This window comes from Scyliorhinus torazame, chromosome 8, assembly GCF_047496885.1.
Source record: "Scyliorhinus torazame isolate Kashiwa2021f chromosome 8, sScyTor2.1, whole genome shotgun sequence".
NCBI lineage: Eukaryota > Metazoa > Chordata > Chondrichthyes > Carcharhiniformes > Scyliorhinidae > Scyliorhinus > Scyliorhinus torazame.
The window spans coordinates 67,715,511-67,734,554 of record NC_092714.1 but is presented as its reverse complement, the minus strand read 5'-3'; the positions used below and the strand labels follow the sequence as shown (position 1 = coordinate 67,734,554).

The 19,044-nt window shown below is 47.1% G+C and overlaps 1 protein-coding gene and 1 non-coding gene across 3 annotated transcripts in view; both read left to right on the top strand.

Moving 5' to 3' along the window:
- trim45 (tripartite motif containing 45) overlaps window positions 1-11,220 on the top strand; it is a 47,712-nt gene extending 36,492 nt beyond the window's left edge. For both annotated transcript variants that reach the window (XM_072513778.1, XM_072513777.1), the window contains exons 5-6: window positions 5,472-5,598; window positions 6,117-11,220. In XM_072513778.1, coding sequence (XP_072369879.1) covers window positions 5,472-5,598; window positions 6,117-6,265 — 276 coding nt within the window. In that variant the 3' untranslated portion in view covers window positions 6,266-11,220. The remainder of the gene's footprint in view (window positions 1-5,471; window positions 5,599-6,116) is intronic.
- A 6,502-nt stretch (window positions 11,221-17,722) lies between these two features.
- LOC140428995 (U2 spliceosomal RNA) lies at window positions 17,723-17,915 on the top strand. Its single transcript, XR_011948974.1, has one exon. It is a non-coding gene; the product is annotated as a U2 spliceosomal RNA (small nuclear RNA).
- The last annotated feature ends 1,129 nt before the right edge of the window (window positions 17,916-19,044 follow it).

The following is a 19,044-nucleotide window of genomic DNA, read 5'->3' as shown; positions in this document are numbered from 1 at the left end:
CAGGGCCCCATATTAAACTGCCTCCTTCTGACGCCATCTTGCTTTGTGCCTGCCTTCCTGGCCGCTGCTCTAGAGGATCCACCGCAATCCGGCCACTTTCCTCTCTTTTTTCCATCCGTGTCCAGGGGGGATTCCCTTCTGGATTCCAGCACAGTGTTTTTTGCCGTTAGAATTGCCGTTGGGGCTCCTATCAAGAGCCCAAAAGTCCGTTCCACCGAGAGCTGCCGAAACGTGCGACCTAGCTGGTCATCGCCGCACCCTGAAGTCCTCTCTCCCTCCTTTCTTGATTAGAGGTGTTCCATCTTTGATTTTCCAACGCGCTTGGACCTTTTAAGAATCTGGGGAATTTTGGAAGAATATAACTAATGTTGCCACTTCTTCCTGGGGCGCAGACCACAAGGTCCTGGGGACCTGTCAGTCTATAGTTCTAATAGTTTCCTGGTGATTGTGATTTTTTTAAAGTTCGTCCCTCCCTTTTCCCCCTTGATTTTCAAGAACAAAGCAAAGTGTCACTCCAAGTCACACAACATCCTGACTTGGAACTACATCACTGGCACAGTGGTTAGCACTGCTGCATCACAGCGCCAGAGACCGGGTTCAATTCTGACCTCGGGTTACTGTCAGTATGGAATTTGCACATTCTTCCCATATCTGCATGGGTTTCGCCAGGTGCTCCTGTTTCCTCCCACAGTCCAAAGATGTGCAGGTTGGGTGAATTAGCCATGATGAATTGCCCCTTAGTGTCCAACGGTTAGGTAGAGTTACGGGGTTAGGGCAGTGGTTTGAGCCTAGGTAAGATGATCTTTCGGAGGGCTGGTACAGACTCGATGGGCTGAATGACCTCCTTCTGATAATATTCTATGATTCTTCCATTATTACTGTGTCCAAATCCTGGGACTTATTCCTTAACAGCACTGTGCGTGGACCTACACCATAGGAACTGCAGCGGTTCACGGATTGGATTGGATTGGAATTGGATTTGTTTATTGTCATGTGTACCGAGGTACAGTGAAAAATATTTCTCTGCGAGCAGCTCAAACAGATCATTTAGTACATGAAAAGAAAATACATAGTAGGGCAATACAAGATACACAATGTAAATGCATAGACACCGGCATTGGGTGAAGCATACAGGAGTGTAGTATTAATCAGGTCAGTCCATAAGAGGGCCGTTTAGGAGTCTGGTATCAGCAGGGAAGAAGTTGATTGTGAATCTGTTTGTGCGTGTTCTCAAACTTTTGTATCTCCTGCCTGATGGAAGAAGTTGGAAGAGTGAGTGAGCCGAGTGGGAGGGGTCTTTGATTATGCTGCCCGCTTTCCCAAGGCAGCAGGAGGTGTAGATAGAGTCAGAGGATGGGAGGCAGATTTGTGTGATGGACTGGGCTGTGTTCACGACTTTCCAAAGTTTCTTGCGGTCTTGGGCCAAGCAATTGCCATACCAGGCTGTGATGCAGCCCGGTAGGATGCTTTCCATGGTGCATCTATAAAAGTTGGTAAGAGTCATTGTGGATATGCCGAATTTCCTTAGTTTCCTGAGGAAGTATAGGAGCTGTTGTGCTTTCTTGGTTGTAGCGTTGACCTGGGTGGACCAGGACAGATTTTTGGTGATGTGCACAACTAGGAATTTGAAGCTGTCAACCATCACCACCTCAGCCCCGTTGATGCTGACAAGGGTGTGTACAGGGTGGTGGCTCACCACCACCATCTCAAGGGCAATTAGAGATTGACCAGAGCTGCTGATTGCAGCAATGTCTACATTGTATGAATTAATGCGTAAAAATGAGATAGGGCTCTAAAAATGAATTAATGCTGTGAGATGTTGGGCACGATCTAACCAAAATGAAACTGAGTGCCATTCTGGGCGGGATTAGAACTCTGGCACTGTGTCTTGTTTTCGTGTACCACCGAGGGCACAGTTAACCACATTTACGACGAGACGAGCTCCTCAGTCAGGAAGGACAGACTCCCCAACTCACATATCGGGGGCTCTTGGGTAGGGCGGGGAAGATGAAACTAGAGGCCTGATCCGTGGCGCGGGTACAATGTCAGCTTGGCACTTTGGCACTGTCAGTCTGGCAGTGACTCTTGCAGCCTGGCGGTGCCGCCGGGGGCCCTGGCAGTGCCGGGCTGGATCCCGGATAACACTGTCAGGGTGTTCAGGTGCCACTGGCGGATGCCAGGCTGGCAGAGCCAAGGTGCTTAGGTGTCACCGGTCATGCCAGGGTGCCACTCTGCCTGGAGGCCGCTCACCCATGGGATTCCGATCGCCTGGGAGCCCCCCTCCGCAGGTACCGTCCACCAGGTACCCGTTTGTGGAGACCAGTACTGAACTGCGCCTGGCTGCAATGTCCTCAGTGAGGCTGGTAGCTGCAAGGTGGCCTTTCAATCCGGCGAAGGCAGTGGTAAGTCAGCTTTTAAGATGACTTCACCCTGCGAGACTGGATCTCGCCCGTTTTTGGTGGGATCCAGACTGCGACGTCTCACGAGATCTGGGGGAGACCTCCCCTGGCATCTACCATTTGCGTCAAGCCCACGTTTGGGCACAAAGCAGCTGGTAGATCGTGCCTGTTATTTGGAATATCATTGCCTTGACCTCCTGTCTCCAGTATTGATCCTGTACTCAGGCTAACTCTGTAGGACAATTTTTTCATTATTCTCTGTATCAATCCTAAATATTCTTTCCACCGTTTGTTACTCTCCTATTTGTCTCTAATTATCTGTCCATTTTGGTCTTTCACTGTAGCTAGTTTAAGTTTGTGAGATACATTTAGTTCCCTTATCTTCTGCTAACAGCCCATGCATTTTATTTATTTTGGTGTATGATAAGGTAACTAAACTTAGATTTAGTTCAAAATATCAGTAACAAATAGCAGAAGAAGGTATAAACATAACAAAATAATGCAATAAGAAAAATCAAACATGGATCAAATTGCAAGATCACAGAAATCCATCAGTTACACCTTTAGAAATTCAAGATCTCAAGCCCACTGCAGCTCAGAAACATCTGTATTGCCACTGAAGTGAGGACGCTCAAACACATGGGTTTCGTTGTGGGCTCTCATTCAATAAAATTGCCAGCAATTAAGGGGTTTAAAAAGGTATGCATATAAGGGTGGGATTCTCCGGCCGCGTTCGCTCGGCGACTGGAGAATCCCGCCCAAGGTCAATGGGTTTTTCCATTGTTGGTGTTTCGCCCGTGGCATTCTTGCGGTAGGCGGGGTAGAAGAATCCAGTCCTTAGTGTCGCTTAAATATACAATTCAACTCAGCATTTTGCAAAGCAAACGTTTAAGCCTGATTCTATGAGGGACGTATTAAAATGGTTCTTTTATTCTTGGAAAGGAATTGATGAAAGGTGACCAATTAGAGATATTTTTAAAACTGTGAAATATTTTGAGAGAGTAAATGCAGAGAGATTATTTACACTGGCGGGGAAGATGAAACTAGAGGCCAAAGAAATCAAATCGGGAATTCTGAAGACATTTTCTTACCCAAAGATGGTGAAAATGTGGAACTCGCTATCAAAGAAAGTGGTCCAGGTGAATGGAATAGATGCCTTTTACGAGGAACTTAGATAAGCATATGGGTGAGAATCAAATAGAGGGTTCATAGAGTCCGAGAAAATTTACTGCACAACAGGTCATCCAGTCCACCTTATCTGTGCTGGCTGTAAAATAGCTAACCAACCTAATCTTATTCAAGCTCTTGTAGGTTACAACACTTCAAGTACATATCCAAGTACTTTATAAATTAGGATGAGGATCTTTGCCTCTACTATCTTTCCGGCAATGAGTTCTTCACCCTCTGGGAGAAAGAATTCTCCTCCGTTTCCCTCTTATCCTATCACTAATTAACTTAAATCTACCTCCCGCAACAGGTCCTTCCCATTCACTCTATCTAGACATCTAGACATCTCAATTAAATCTAACCTCAGCCTGCTCTGTTCAAGAGTAAACAATCCCTGTCTACGCTAAAATTCCTGGCAACACCTTCCAAAATCTCTTTTGTACCCTTTCTAGTTTGATCGCATCCTTCCTGGAAGGCAGTAATCAGAACTGTGTTCATTACTCTGGCTATGGCCTAGCTAATGTTATATATGAACAAACTATGAACGAACCATTGAAAAATGGATTGGATTCTAGAAAGGAGGTAATTTCCTACCATGTGGATGGATTCTATTCTTTTCTCTGTATTCTCTCTGTCTTTACAGCATTGTGTTATATTACTCCTAAATAAATCTATTAATTTTAATCTACACAGGCACTGCCTTCTTGAAATGGTTTGATACATTGATTTGTTTGGCCACTTCAACTAAAAGTCAGCCATATTGGCGTGCGACTGGAGTCACATATAGACTAAACTAGGTACATGCAGGTGGGTTTTGTTCCCTCAGCCACATCAGTTGGGTTGTTACAGCAGTCTGACAGCTTCCTGGCCCCATGCTGAGATCTCCAGGCTTAAAAGCAAAACAAAAAGATCTGGGGTGTTATTCTTTCCCCCCCTCCCCACGCTGGGTGGGAGAATCGCCAGGGCGTCGTGAATTGTGCCACGCCGCGCCGACCCCCGCATGTGATTCTCCCACCCCCCCCGGAAACCAGCGGCGCGTGATTCGCACGGGGCCGCTCGGAGAACAGGCGAGCGGCGATTCTCCTGCCCGGATGGGCCGAGCGGCCGCTACGACACGACAGGTTCCCGCCGGTGCCGTCCACCCCTGGTCGCTGTCAGCGGGAACTCTGTGGGAACGCTGGGGGGGGGGGCGGTCTGTGGGGGAGGGAGGGGGGCTCCTTCACTGGGATGGCCTCCGATGGGGTCTGGCCCGCGTTCGGGGCCCCCTGATCGGCGGGCCAGCCTCTCCCCGGGCCTACCTCCTTCCGCGCGCGGACCCAGAACACCGGCCCCATGTTGTAAGACGTTCCCCACGCATGCGCAGGATGGCGCAGCCCCAACTGCGCTTGCGCGGGTTGGCGTGGCGCCCATTTGGCGCCGCGTAAGGACGCTGGAGCGGTGTGAACCTCTCCAGCGCCGTGCTGGCCCCCTGTGGGAGCCAGAATAGGTCGTGCCCGGGCCCTGTTCGCGCCGTCGTGAAACGCGACGGTGTTCACGATGGCGCGAACACTTGGCCTCCATATCAGAGAATAGGTGAAGTGGGAGTTGAACTCTCATTCTCTGGATTAGTCTATTTTTCTAGGTTATGAGTAAGGTGACCCAAAAATGTTAACACTATAACACAGGTATTATAAATATGATTCGGCGAGGCCACAATATTATTGTGATTGAAACTTGCTCTTCAGTAGAGCAGCTGTACATTTGATCACTTCTGTGTATCGAAGAGGGGCTCAATCATTTTTCGTAAAAGTCAATATTTTATTTACTTTGCTATTGTGCATTTACATTTAACTTTAAAAGAAAAATTGGTATTTCAACACAGGTTAACTGCAATGTAACTTTAATAACCTGCTGTTGTTTCATCAGGGATCTCCATTCACTATAGCGGTCACGAGTAAATTCCGTAAGCACCCTGGTATATTCCATTGCTGCACATTCTGTTCTAGTGGCGGACAAAAAGATGTCCGTTGTGGCTGCAGAGGCACAATGCCTGGTGAGTTTAATAGAAAATCTTTTGCATGTACTGTTCCACTTAAGATAGACAGGAAGTTGAGGATGAAACTGGAGCCTAAGCTTTGCATACTTTTAAACTTTATTTGCAGAGACACAAATTACAAGCACGCACCTCCAAATTCAACAACCACACTTTCAGCGTCTTCAAATACAGAGGAGCCCCAGTTAATACACATTATCTAAATGCAACAATACACTCAATTATTCATTGATTAACAATAAAAGTGCCAGAGACACTTTTGTTTGTATCTTACTTTACAGTTGTCATTGATTTTTAAATATATTCTTGACAGCCTGAATTAGAACCCATGGAAATGATACAGTTCAGAAATAGGACTGGGCTCAGAATACGATTATCTTAATGTTTGCCACCTTAAAGAAGATTTTTAAAACGCAGTTAGTGTGATATGCGTTTCTGACATGAGATTACATTAAATTTACTAATATTACTGAGTGTATAGTATTGTGAAAATTTGCTCTTTGTCCTTTGATTGGCAGGTGGGTACCAAGGCTGCGGACATGGGCACAAAGGTCACCCTGGCCAGCGGCACTGGTCCTGTTGTGGAAAGTTGACAGAAAATTCAGAATGCTCTGGAACACTAAATGGCAACACTTACCAGAGCCTGGTTAGAACTGTTGCTTTGTAACAAATCACGGCAAATTTGCCATCCTTACCTGGTCTGGCTACATGTGACTCTAGGTCCACAGCAATGTGGTTGACCATTAAATGGCCTCGCAAGTCACTTCAGGGGCAATTAAGGATGAACAATAAATGCTGCGCCATGAATGAATAAGAAAAAAAGTTGAGTATGGTGATGCATTCTTACAATGATTTACGTTGTTCATTTTTAAACTCTACAAAATGTCACCTTTATTCAAATTCAAATCTAATTTACTGTTTTTTAGTTGTTAGCATCTGAGCCAACAAGTTGTGGAGCCCCTTTGCAACTCCTGTGTGGTTTTTCTCTCACTCTATAGATTGAATGTAATTTTAGGGTAAATGTTCCTAGTTTAAATGAGACATTGAATAATGGGGAATGCTATTTACATTAAGTAACTTTTTGCTTGTACTACCAAAAGTATTGTTTGGAATTAATTCAATGCCTTCTCACCCCTCCCACACCCAGAGGTGTGTTCCCAGGCCAGGGTGTAGCTGGGTTTTTGTGCCAGAGAGTGCGACCTGAAGATCCTGCTGCCTTCCTGACTCCCTCCAATTAAATCCAGGTATTGAAGGCTTCCCCTTGACATTGACCGCCCCTGTCTGAATGCCCCATCTTCCTCACTTGCCTGTCTCCCTCGACACAGCAGCTCAGCAATTAAATAACCCCGGGTGGAGACCAGGAACCCAGGTGGCAGGGTTCCCCCTGGGACAGGAATTCTACCAGGTTTTGTGTTGTCATATTGAGCTCCCATTCCCCGCATTAAATCCTGCCTTTTTGTGTGAGAGGTACCCTCGAAATTGTCTACACTTCTTTTAAATGCATTTTATTACAAACATGTATCAAAACAGGTTACAGCGAATAAACACACTGGGAAACATACTTCCCAACAATCAACTATATGTACAGTCTGTGCAGATTTTTCCCCTTTTTCACCCCCCCCTCCGCCTGCGATGAGCAGCCCCTCAAACACGGTCACAAACATCCCCCACCTTTCCTCAAACCTCCCTGCAGAGCCCCTTAACTCATACTTTATCTTCCCTAATCGCAGGAAGTCGTACAGGTCACCCAACCAAGCCGCTATCCCCGGTGGCGATGCCGACCGCCACTCCAGCAATATTCGCCGCCGTGCAATCAGAGAGGTGAAGGCCAAGATATCGGCCTTCCTCCTCTCCTTGCCCTCCGGCTTCTACACTTCTTTTAAGTCACCCTTTCTTCCTAATACAACATGCTGCTTAGGTATGCACGTTTTAAAATGGTTTATCTTCTAAATAAGAACAAAGAACAAAGAAATGTACAGCACAGGAACAGGCCCTTCGGCCCTCCAAGCCCGTGCCGACCATACTGCCCGACTAAACTACAATCTTCTACACTTCCTGGGTCCGTATCCTTCTATTCCCATCCTATTCATATATTTGTCAAGATGCCCCTTAAATGTCCCTATCGTCCCTGCTTCCACTACCTCCTCCGGTAGCGAGTTCCAGGTACCCACTACCCTCTGCGTAAAAAACTTGCCTCGTACATCTACTCTAAACCTTGCCCCTCTCACCTTAAACCTATGCCCCCTAGTAATTGACCCCTCTACCCTGGGGAAAAGCCTCTGACTATCCACTCTGTCTATGCCCCTCATAATTTTGTATACCTCTATCAGGTCGCCCCTCAACCTCCTTCGTTCCAGTGAGAACAAACCGAGTTTATTCAACCGCTCCTCATAGCTTATGCCCTCCATACCAGGCAACATTCTGGTAAATCTCTTTTGCACCCTCTCTAAAGCCTCCACATCCTTCTGGTAGTGTGGCGACCAGAATTGAACACTATACTCCAAGTGTGGCCTAACTAAGGTTCTATACAGCTGCAACATGACTTGCCAATTCTTATACTCAATGCCCCGGCCAATGAAGGCAAGCATGCCGTATGCCTTCTTGACTACCTTCTCCACCTGTGTTGCCCCTTTCAATGACCTGTGGACCTGTACTCCTAGATCTCTTTGACTTTCAATACTCTTGAGGGTTCTACGATTCACTGTATATTCCCTACCTGCATTAGACCTTCCAAAATGCATTACCTCATATTTGTCCGGATTAAACTCCATCTGCCATCTCTCCGCCCAAGTCTCCAGACAATCTAAATCCTGCTGTATCCTCAGACAGTCCTCATCGCTATCCGCAATTCCACCAACCTTTGTGTCGTCTGCAAACTTACTAATCAGACCAGTTACATTTTCCTCCAAATCATTTATATATACTACAAAGAGCAAAGGTCCCAGCACTGATCCCTGTGGAACACCACTGGTCACAGCCCTCCAATTAGAAAAGCATCCCTCCATTGCTACCCTCTGCCTTCTATGGCCTAGCCAGTTCTGTATCCACCTTGCCAGTTCACCCCTGATCCCGTGTGACTTCACCTTTTGTACTAGTCTACCATGAGGGACCTTGTCAAAGGCCTTACTGAAGTCCATATAGACAACATCTACTGCCCTACCTGCATCAATCATCTTAGTGACCTCCTCGAAAAACTCTTATCAAGTTAGTGAGACACGACCTCCCTTTCACAAAACCGTGCTGCCTCTCACTAATACGTCCATTTGCTTCCAAATGGGAGTAGATCCTGTCTCTAAGAATTCTCTCCAGTAATTTCCCTACCACTGACGTAAGGCTCACCGGCCTGTAGTTCCCGGGATTATCCTTGCTACCCTTCTTAAACAGAGGAACAACATTGGCTATTCTCCAGTCCTCCGGGACATCCCCTGAAGACAGCGAGGATCCAAAGATTTCTGTCAAGGCCTCAGCAATTTCCTCTCCAGCCTCCTTCAGTATTCTGGGGTAGATCCCATCAGGCCCTGGGGACTTATCTACCTTAATATTTTTTAAGACACCCAACACCTCGTCTTTTTGGATCACAATGTGACCCAGGCTATCTACACCCCCTTCTCCAGACTCAACATCTACCAATTCCTTCTCTTTGGTGAATAACAAAGAACAAAGAACAAAGAAATGTACAGCACAGGAACAGGCCCTTCGGCCCTCCAAGCCCGTGCCGACCATACTGCCCGACTAAACTACAATCTTCTACACTTCCTGGGTCCGTATCCTTCTATTCCCATCCTATTCATATATTTGTCAAGATGCCCCTTAAATGTCCCTATCGTCCCTGCTTCCACTACCTCCTCCGGTAGTGAGTTCCAGGCACCCACTACCCTCTGCGTAAAAAACTTGCCTCGTACATCTACTCTAAACTTTGCCCCTCTCACCTTAAACCTATGCCCCCTAGTAATTGACCCCTCTACCCTGGGGAAAAGCCTCTGACTATCCACTCTGTCTATGCCCCTCATAATTTTGTATACCTCTATCAGGTCGCCCCTCAACCTCCTTCGTTCCAGTGAGAACAAACCGAGTTTATTCAATCGCTCCTCATAGCTTATGCCCTCCATACCAGGCAACAATCTGGTAAAGCTAACTGATACTGATGCAAAGTATTCATTTAGTACCTCGCCCATTTCCTCTGGCTTTCCCTGGCTACCCTCTTGCTTTTTATGTACGTGTAAAAAGCCTTGGGATTTTCCTTAACCCTATTTGCTAATGACTTTTCGTGACCCCTTCTAGCCCTCCTGACTCCTTGCTTAAGTTCCTTCCTACTTTCCTTATATGCCACACAGGCTTCGTCTGTTCCCAGCCTTTTAGCCCTGACAAATGCCTCCTTTTTCTTTTTGACGAGGCCTACAATATCACTCGTCATCCAAGGTTCCCGAAAATTGCCGTATTTATCTTTCTTCCTCACAGGAACATGCCGGTCCTGTATTCCTTTCAACTGACACTTGAAAGCCTCCCACATGTCAGATGTTGATTTGCCCTCAAACATCCGCCCCCAATCTATGTTCTTCAGTTCCCACCTAATATTGTTATAATTAGCCTTCCCACAATTTAGCACATTCATCCTCGGACCACTCTTATCCTTGTCCACCAGTACTTTAAAACTTACTGAATTGTGGTCACTGTTACCGAAATGCTCCCCTACTGAAACATCTACCACCTGGCCGTGCTCATTCCCCAATACCAGGTCCAGTACCGCCCCTTCCCTAGTTGGCCTGTTTACATATTGTTTTAAGAAGCCCTCCTGGATGCTCCTTACAAACTCCGCCCCGTCTAAGCCCCTGGCACTAAGTGAGTCCCAGTCAATATTGGGGAAGTTGAAGTCTCCCATCACCACAACCCTGTTGTTTTTACTCTTTTCCAAAATCTGTCTACCTATCTGCTCCTCTATCTCCCGCTGGCTGTTGGGAGGCCTGTAGTATACCCCCAACATTGTGACTGCACCCTTCTTATTCCTGATCTCTACCCATATAGCCTCACTGCCCTCTGAGGTGTCCTCTCGCAGTATAGCTGTGATATTCTCCCGAACAAGTAGCGCAACTCCACCTCCCCTTTTACATCCCCCTCTATCCCGCCTGAAACATCTAAATCCTGGAACGTTTAGCTGCCAATCCTGCCCTTCCCTCAACCAGGTCTCTGTAATGGCAACAACATCATAGTTCCAAGTAGTAATCCAAGCTCTAAGTTCATCTGCCTTACCCGTAATGCTCCTTGCATTAAAACATATGCACTTCAGGCCACCAGACCCGCTGTGTTCAGCAACTTCTCCCCGTCTGCTCTGCCTCAGAGCCACACTGTCCCTATTCCCTAGTTCTCCCTCAATGCTCTCACCTTCTGACCTATTGCTCCCGTGCCCACCCCCCTGCCATACTCGTTTAAATCTGCAAAGTATTTTGATTAATTAAGGCTATTGACTAATACCTGGAATTATCTCTTTCAAGCCTGAAGCAACTTCATGTGTCACATTGAAGCGTTGGACTGTTGGGCTGTTCTCTGCAATTTTGTGATTTTTTTCATCCTACAATATTCATCAGATGTTTAAAAGGCTGAATTAATAAAACTTATTTCAAAGTATTCAACTTCATCCTTCTGATTTCTGTGTTGTGCTTACACTTGACGTACTTATTTTCCTGTGTGAAAAATGTATAACAGATCAATTTAGCAGCCATGAAACCATAATCATCCCCACTTGTTAAATTATTTGAGTTTGATGAATCAGTTGCATTTGTGCTTCACATTATTCGATGAGAGTCTGTTACAGAGGTGGGGAACTAACATATATATATAATATATGCATAGTAAAACTTTGAACAGAATTCATTTTCAGTAACTAGTGAAACTGCCAAGTATTAATTGAACATTGCAATCCACATTATTGTACTGTGATAGGTTATGTTCTGATAACCTATGATGATGTTTGCATGCTCTTGGAGAGCCGATGAACTATCACCATTCAATCAAATGTTTCAGTGTTGATAACAGTCATATCCAAACTCATCCAGAATTTTTTTAAACGTATTTTTATTAACATTTTTCAATTGCTAAAATAGAAAAAATATATACAAATTTACATATGTTAAATTCATCCAGATTTTTAAAGGGCTTAGTTCATTTAGGAATTAGGAAAATATTTTAAATGTTACACCTATCATGATAACAACTTTTCGTTACGTTTAACCAAATCTTGGCCGACTCCACGAGTAGGATTTTATGGTCCTTTCGCTGAGGGGGCGAGGGTGTAAAATGGAGAGACTTGTTCAAAACTCAATTGACTTCAGCAGGACTGAAAAATCCCACTGGCAGGAGGGGCTGTACAATTCTGCCCAATATCTCTAAGCATTAGTCATTTAGAGCATTAAATGCACTTTTGTTTTGTTATAAATTTAGAATACCCAATTCTTTTTTTTCCAATTTAGCGTGGCCAATTCACCTACCCTGCACATGTTTGCATTGTGGGGGTGAAACCCACACAGACACTGGGAGAACGTGCAAACTCCACACGGACAGTGACCTGGGGCTGGGATCGAACCCGGGTCCTCTGCACTGTGATGCAGCAGTGCTAACCACTGCGCCACTGTGTCGCCACTGCGTTAAATGCATTTTATCCTGCTTTTCCTCTGGGTACAGATGTGACCACGATTGAACCTTTTATTCCTCTTTTTCTCTGAAAATTGTAAAGGACAGCTCCAGATGTTACTAGGGGCGAAATTCTCCTACCCGCCCCGCCACATTTCTGCGCCGACCGGCCGGCGGGAGTCTCCGTAACACCGGCCGGTCAATGGGGTTTCCCATTGTGGGGCACCCCCACGCCGTCGGGAAACCCCCGAGCGCCGGCAGAACGGAGACTCCCGCCGGCGGAGAATGACGCCCCAGGTCTCTAGTCACGCACTCTCAGCCTTACCATGCCGTGTGTTATATGACCAAGACACCCAGAAAGGAGATGATTTGTGATGCCACCTTGTTTACCATCTTGTTCCGTCTCCTGATTTGAGTCTATCCTAGGTCAGTGTGATGACAAAGTTTAGTGAATAAGCACATATCACACATCCAGCACTTCAGCCGGAAACAAACTCCAGTCGGCTAAGTTTTGAACTGATACATTCTTTACAAAGCACCATGTGATTTTCTACTTTCACCTGAGAGGACAGATGTGGTTTGAGTTTAACCTTTCAGCTGAAAGACAGCATATTTGGCGGTGCAGCACTCGTTCAATACTGTAGTTGTCAGTCTCATTTGGCCAAACGTTTCTGGAGTAGAACATGAACTCACAATCTTTGACTTAGAGGTGAAAGTGCTTTGACTAAGTCCATGCAAAGGTTTGCCTTGCCTGTACTGAGATCAAGCTCCCTTCATGGAATACAGTACCACATATACAGGTTTGCTGGCACAGAAGTCAGCCATTCAGTCCATAGTGTCTGTGCTATCTCTTGGCTAACACATTCCAAAACAAAAGCATTCCAAAACTAAGACAAAGTGAAATTCTGTCAAGTCAGGAAATTTGAAACCCAGTGTTTCTCTCCATCAGATGCTGCTTGACCTGTTGAGCATTTCCAGCATTTTCCATTCATATTGCAAAACGAATCGCGCTTCTCCTGTTTTCCTGCCGCTTGCATCTTCCTCCATTGCAAAAATATATCCAATGTTTCTTTAAAAGATCTGACTCAACATTCCTTACTCTTAATAACCCACTGTATAAAAGGTAGCTCTCTTTAATCTCTCCTAAGCTCTCCTCATTATTTTAGTGGCTATTTTAGATTAATTAACACCCCAAACTAGAGGTGACAGTCTCTTCCTATTTGCTGCACTAACACCTTAATCACATAGATGAAAAACACCTCAAAGCAATGGAAACAATCTCAGTAACATCCCGTAGATCAAGTCAGATAGAGAGCTCCTCGTCAATAACTAATCTCTTGGAATTCCAGAAAGGGTAAGAATGCCAGTTTGTCAAAACAAATTAATGATTTGACTCTCTTATCAGCAACATAGTTCAGGATACTTGGAAATGTTCTTCCAACTCTTAGAAATTCACAGGCAAAATTGATTTTGCAATAGATTATACAAACAAGTTGTTGCTTTCAGAAAAGTGAGCAGTATTTCTGAGGAAGCTGTCTCTTTTAAGAAAAAGGAAGTGAAATTACTGCTTCAGTTGTCGCAAAAAAGATCTACTCAGTGCCTTTGCCACTGATCACGCATGATGATTGCTACATTGCTCTTGTTTTCAGTCTGTAAGTATACTGATTCTAGATATAAGTAATGTATATAATTATTCATTCTTAATATGGAGGCAGGTTTACTACAATTTACACTGAAACATTTAACTATCTTCAACACATTAATGAGGTTGTATTGTAATAGGTGTTGCTGCTGCTGCTGCTGGATCAGAGGTGCTGCTATCTCCCCCCATACTCAGGCTGCAGGAAGGCCAGGCTGCCCATTTCGACTGCATTTTACAGAATGAAGGCCGTTTCTATTGGCATTCCATTAAAATGATCTTTGGTGAAACGCATGTTAGAAATATCAGTACCGAGCTTGAAGATGATCGTATCACTGTGTCCAGTGTCAACACAACTTATTTCTACAGCGTTCTGAGAATTAAAGATCTTCTCGTTTCTGACACCGGGGTGTATTATTATAATATTGTTACTCATGAAGGTTCACTTTCGAGGAAGACCACAGGCTCTGGGACTCACCTAATTGTTAAAGGTAAGGGATTCTGTCGCCTGGGGGGATGCTCCCTTGCGGGGGGTTGGGAGGTGGGACATTGGTGTCTGCTCACCCGTGCTTCCCGGTGTAGGGCGATGAAATTCTGTTGTTCGGCATTAAATTAGTCATTGGGGAGATGCATGGTGTAGGACCACAATTGCAATTTTCACTTACGAATGGCCTGGGATGCAATGTCTACAATAATAATAATCTTTAGTATTGTCACAAGTAGGCTAACATTAACACTGCAATTAAGTGTCTGTGCAAATCTCCTAGTCGCTACGCTCTGGTGCCTGTTCGGGTACACTAAGGAAGAACGTCTAATTCACCTAACAGCACGTCTTTCGGGACTTGTGGGAGGAAACGGGAGCACCCGGAGGAAGCCCATACAGACACGGGAAGAATGTGCAGACTCCACACAGACAGTGACCCAAGCCGGGAATCGAACCTGGGACCCTGGCGCTGTGAAACAACAGTGCTAACCACTGTGCTACCGTGCCAGCTCTGGGAAACTCTATTCCAGAGGCGCAGCATCAGGCTGGGACCCAATTGGGAGCAGGGATCCAGCAGACCTCCGACTGCTGTCTTGCCTGGGGGTTCCTGCCTCCACCTGATCTACACCATCAGAAGTGTGGTGCTCACCAGATTGTGCCCCGAAGCCTGACCACTAACATTTCAACCAAGGTGTGTGTATCTGCGCTGGTGGAGGGTGGGAATGGCAGCTGTGCCACGACTATTAACAATTGCATCCTCGGAGCTCTCTGAGGTGTTCTTCTCGGACTCAGGAGAGGGGGCCGCCCAGGATGGGCCAGCGCCATTGGCTGGAGGACCAGCGGGACAATGGACATGTGGTCAGTGGGAGGGATGGGTCAGTCAATAAGGCTAGAACAACTCACGTTTGACAGGTCCTCTGGTGGGGCCCAGTAGTTCCTCACCTCTGCGGCATCCGTCAGCCTCCGCGGGGGTGACCGTCCTGTCCTCAGCCACACCAGTCACCTCCAGGGTCCACTCCTCGAAGGAGGTGAGGATTCTCAAGTCTGGCACCCCACCGCAGTCTTGGCCCTCTCGTGCTGATTATGGGAGAGCTTTACCTGGGGAGACACAGAGAGCACATCGTTAGCCACACGCGTGGTTCACAGTTGTGAAGGGGGCGGGGATTGTAGGGTGGGTTGGGGTGGAGGGAAGGTTGAGCGGGTGGGTGGAGGGAGTGCTGAAGGGGGAGGGCATGGAGGGAGGGGTGGGTGTCGCCTGGTGGGATGCTCCCTTGGGGTGTGTTGGGAGGTGGGACATTGGTGTCCACTCACCCGTGCTTCCCGGTGTAGGTCGTTGACCGTCCGACACTGGAGGCCAGTCCCCCTGGTCACACTGCCCAAGCTGACTGCTGCCTCCACCTCGTCCCAGGCAGCACTGGCTGCCTTGTGGCTCATCCTCCAGGACCCTCGGGGGAACAGGACATTCCTCCTGGCCTTCATCACGTCCAGGATCCTCCCCATGTCAGCATCTGTGAATCTTGGGGTAAGTCTCCTTGATGCCATTGTTGTGAGCTGGCTGGGGTTGGCTGAGCAAGTGCTATTTAAGTGCTGCTCGCGCTGTTAGCGGGGGCTGGCGAGCACGGTCACGGCGAATCAGCTGGCGAGCCAGCATTCGGGGCGGGAAGCCCGTGAGGCCTCGTTAAGTGGACCAATTAACGTTGAATAGTGTTGCCGGCTCGCCGGGCCAAGCGCCGGGAAAACGCGGCAATTCCCGCTCGCTACAACATTTGGATAGTTTTCCGGAGAATCGCGCTCATTGGGTGGAATTTTATCTGTTTTTGGCACAGTGCAACAGTGGATGGGAAAAGTAGTGTATGGAACCACTGGCACCAACGGTGGCATTTCTGCCATATTGTGAGGAACATGGAAACAAACCTCCAAGGGGTGGACCCACAACCTCCTGCTGACAGAGACCACCCTGCCAGCAAATTAGTTTTTAAAGACTTGGGGCGGGATTCTCCCCTACCCGGCGGGGCGGGGGATCCAGCGTTATGGAGTGGCGGGAACCACTCCGGCGTCGGGACACCCCAAAGGTGCGGAAGTCTCCGCACCTTTAGGGGCCAAGCCCGCACCTTGAGGGGCTAGGCCCGTGCCGGAGTGGTTTGTCTCCACTGGCTGGCGGGAAAGGCCTTTGGCGCCACACCAGCCAGCGCTGAAAGGTCTTCGCCGGGCATTGCATACGCGGGAGCGTCAGCGGCTGCTGACGTCATCTCCGCGCATGCGCAGGGGTGGGGATCTCTTCCGCCTCTGCCATAGTGAAGACCATGGCGAAGGCGGAAGAAAAAGAGTGCCCCCATGGCACAGGCCCGCCCGTGGATCGGTGGGCCCCGATCGCGGGCCAGGCCACCGTGGGGGCACCCCCCGGGGCCAGATCGCCCCGCCTTGTCCCGCCGTTCACAACGTGGTTTAACCCACGCTGGCGGGACAGGCATTCCAGCAGCGGGACTTCGGCCCATCGCGGGCTGGAGAACCGGCGGGGGTGGGCCCACCGACCGGCGTGGTGCGATTACCACCCCCGCCAACCGGCGCGGGCCGCCCCCACCGAATCTCTGGTGGCGGAGACTTCGGGGCACGGCGCGGGCGGGATTCACGCCAGTCCCCGGCGATTCTCCGACCCGGCGTGGGGTCGGAGAATTCCGCCCCAGAACACGATTTATAAAGGCACCCTGGTGCACAAATGTTAAAATGAACCCCCCCCCCCCCTCAAAGCACACGCCCTGGCACTCTGTTCCCCTCACCCCATCCCAGTGATGCATTCACCTGAGTGTCTTCCCACCAGGTGCACACCATGAGAGACCAGTTGTAAGTCACACTGGTCTGCCCTCATGCCGACATAAATGGATTATATTACGGGGTGGGGGGATGATTCAGGTATAGAGGCCTGAAAATGATATTCAAATTTGTTATAATGGTGTTCCTGATGCTGAACATCAGGATTCCCGTTACTTGACTGGCGGATGGGCGGTGGGGGGGGGGGGGGGGGGGGGGGGAACAGTCGCGGCGAGATTTCCTGCCAATGTAAGAAGAAACTTCGGCCTCTTGTGAGATTTTCCCCTTCCGTCTCCAAATGTGCCCATAAAGAACGTAAGCAGAAAACCTCGACCAATATACCAGTTAAGATTGAACCAGTGTCTTATAAAGGTTAAATCATAATCTTCCTTTTGTCCGACACACACCTACTATTTATAACATCCAGGATCCCAACTGTTTGTTGAACCACTTCCTGAACCAGCTCTGCAAATTTCAATTTCAATGATTTGTGTGCATATTCACTCATTTTGCTGCACTCCTGCTCTTTCAAAATCCTTTATTTCATATTGTCTCTTTCTATTCTTCCTATCGTTTCTCGGCCTTTTGGCTAAGATCAAGTGTCTGTAGATGAGCCTTTGGTTCAGATCTGGTATGTCTCTCTTGTGGGGACCATGAATTTGATTCAATTTGAATTAGTTTTTTGGAGCAGGCGAGGAGCTGGATTAGGGGTTTGCCCCTGACCCACACTCTGAGCCCTGACTTGGTAACTCAGAAAAGGAAAAAAAATAAAATAAAAAATAAAAATAAAATAAAAATAAAAATCTATTCTTCCTACGAAGATGTATTACTTCACACTTCTCTTTGCTATGTGCATTTCCTTCCAAAGATTATCACCATCCTTCTCACAGTTCACAATATTTTAGTGTTTTGTGTCATCTGTAAACTTTGAAATTATGCCCTGCACAGTATTGAAATATATCACGAAAATCAATGGTCCTAACACTGACTCCTAAAAACCCACCCGATACACCCCTCCAGTCAAAAAAACAATGATACACTACTGTGTCCTGTCACCCAGCCAATTCCATCTCCATGCCCCCTGTTTATTCCATTGGCTGTAACGGTGCAGACAAGCCTGCTATATGGCACTCTATGAAATGTCCTTTGGAAGTTCATGTACCTCACATCAACTGCATTGCCTTCATTGACCTGATTGCCTCATCAAAATATTTAAGCTAATTAAGATTTCATTAATGGGGAGATTTTTCTTCGGATAAATGGGCTGCATATGCCAGCAGGCTGGTAAAGGGAGACAGGTACACAATGGGGCCAGTCATTTCCACCCAGGGAAATCTCTGGACCCCATGAAACAGTGACTGGCATTAAGCAGTCTCATCCTTTGGAAAGCAGGTGTCTTTCCTATGGCACAGATAGGAGTCTGTGCAATAGATGGTCAACTGCCTGGAATTGTAGGGGCATAAGAGCAGGGAATTCCTGCCAAATACAATTGGACAGGTGGGAACCTGAGTACAAGGAAGGCTGCAACTAGCAATGGGAGCACCCCAGTGCCAGTAGTCCAACTACATATGAGGTGACTGTGTCCGCATTGGTGGACAATGCATATTTAAGGTCAGAACGTGCGTGATCATATGTTTGCTGATCATCTTGACCCAGTGATAGAGCGAAAGGCCTCCTTGTGTGGACAGCAGCATTTGTGGATGAGAAAAGATGATGAGAACTGATCTTGTAGAGAAGAAGCCTCTCTGATGCTGAGGCTTCCCAAAGCAGCTCGGTGTTGATTATGTGAAAGATATTGCTACCTCTTAATAAGCATATTGTCACCAGTAATCACCACCTCTGCCATAAGTTCCAATTTTACCATTGCTGACATTTTATTTGTAAACGTTTA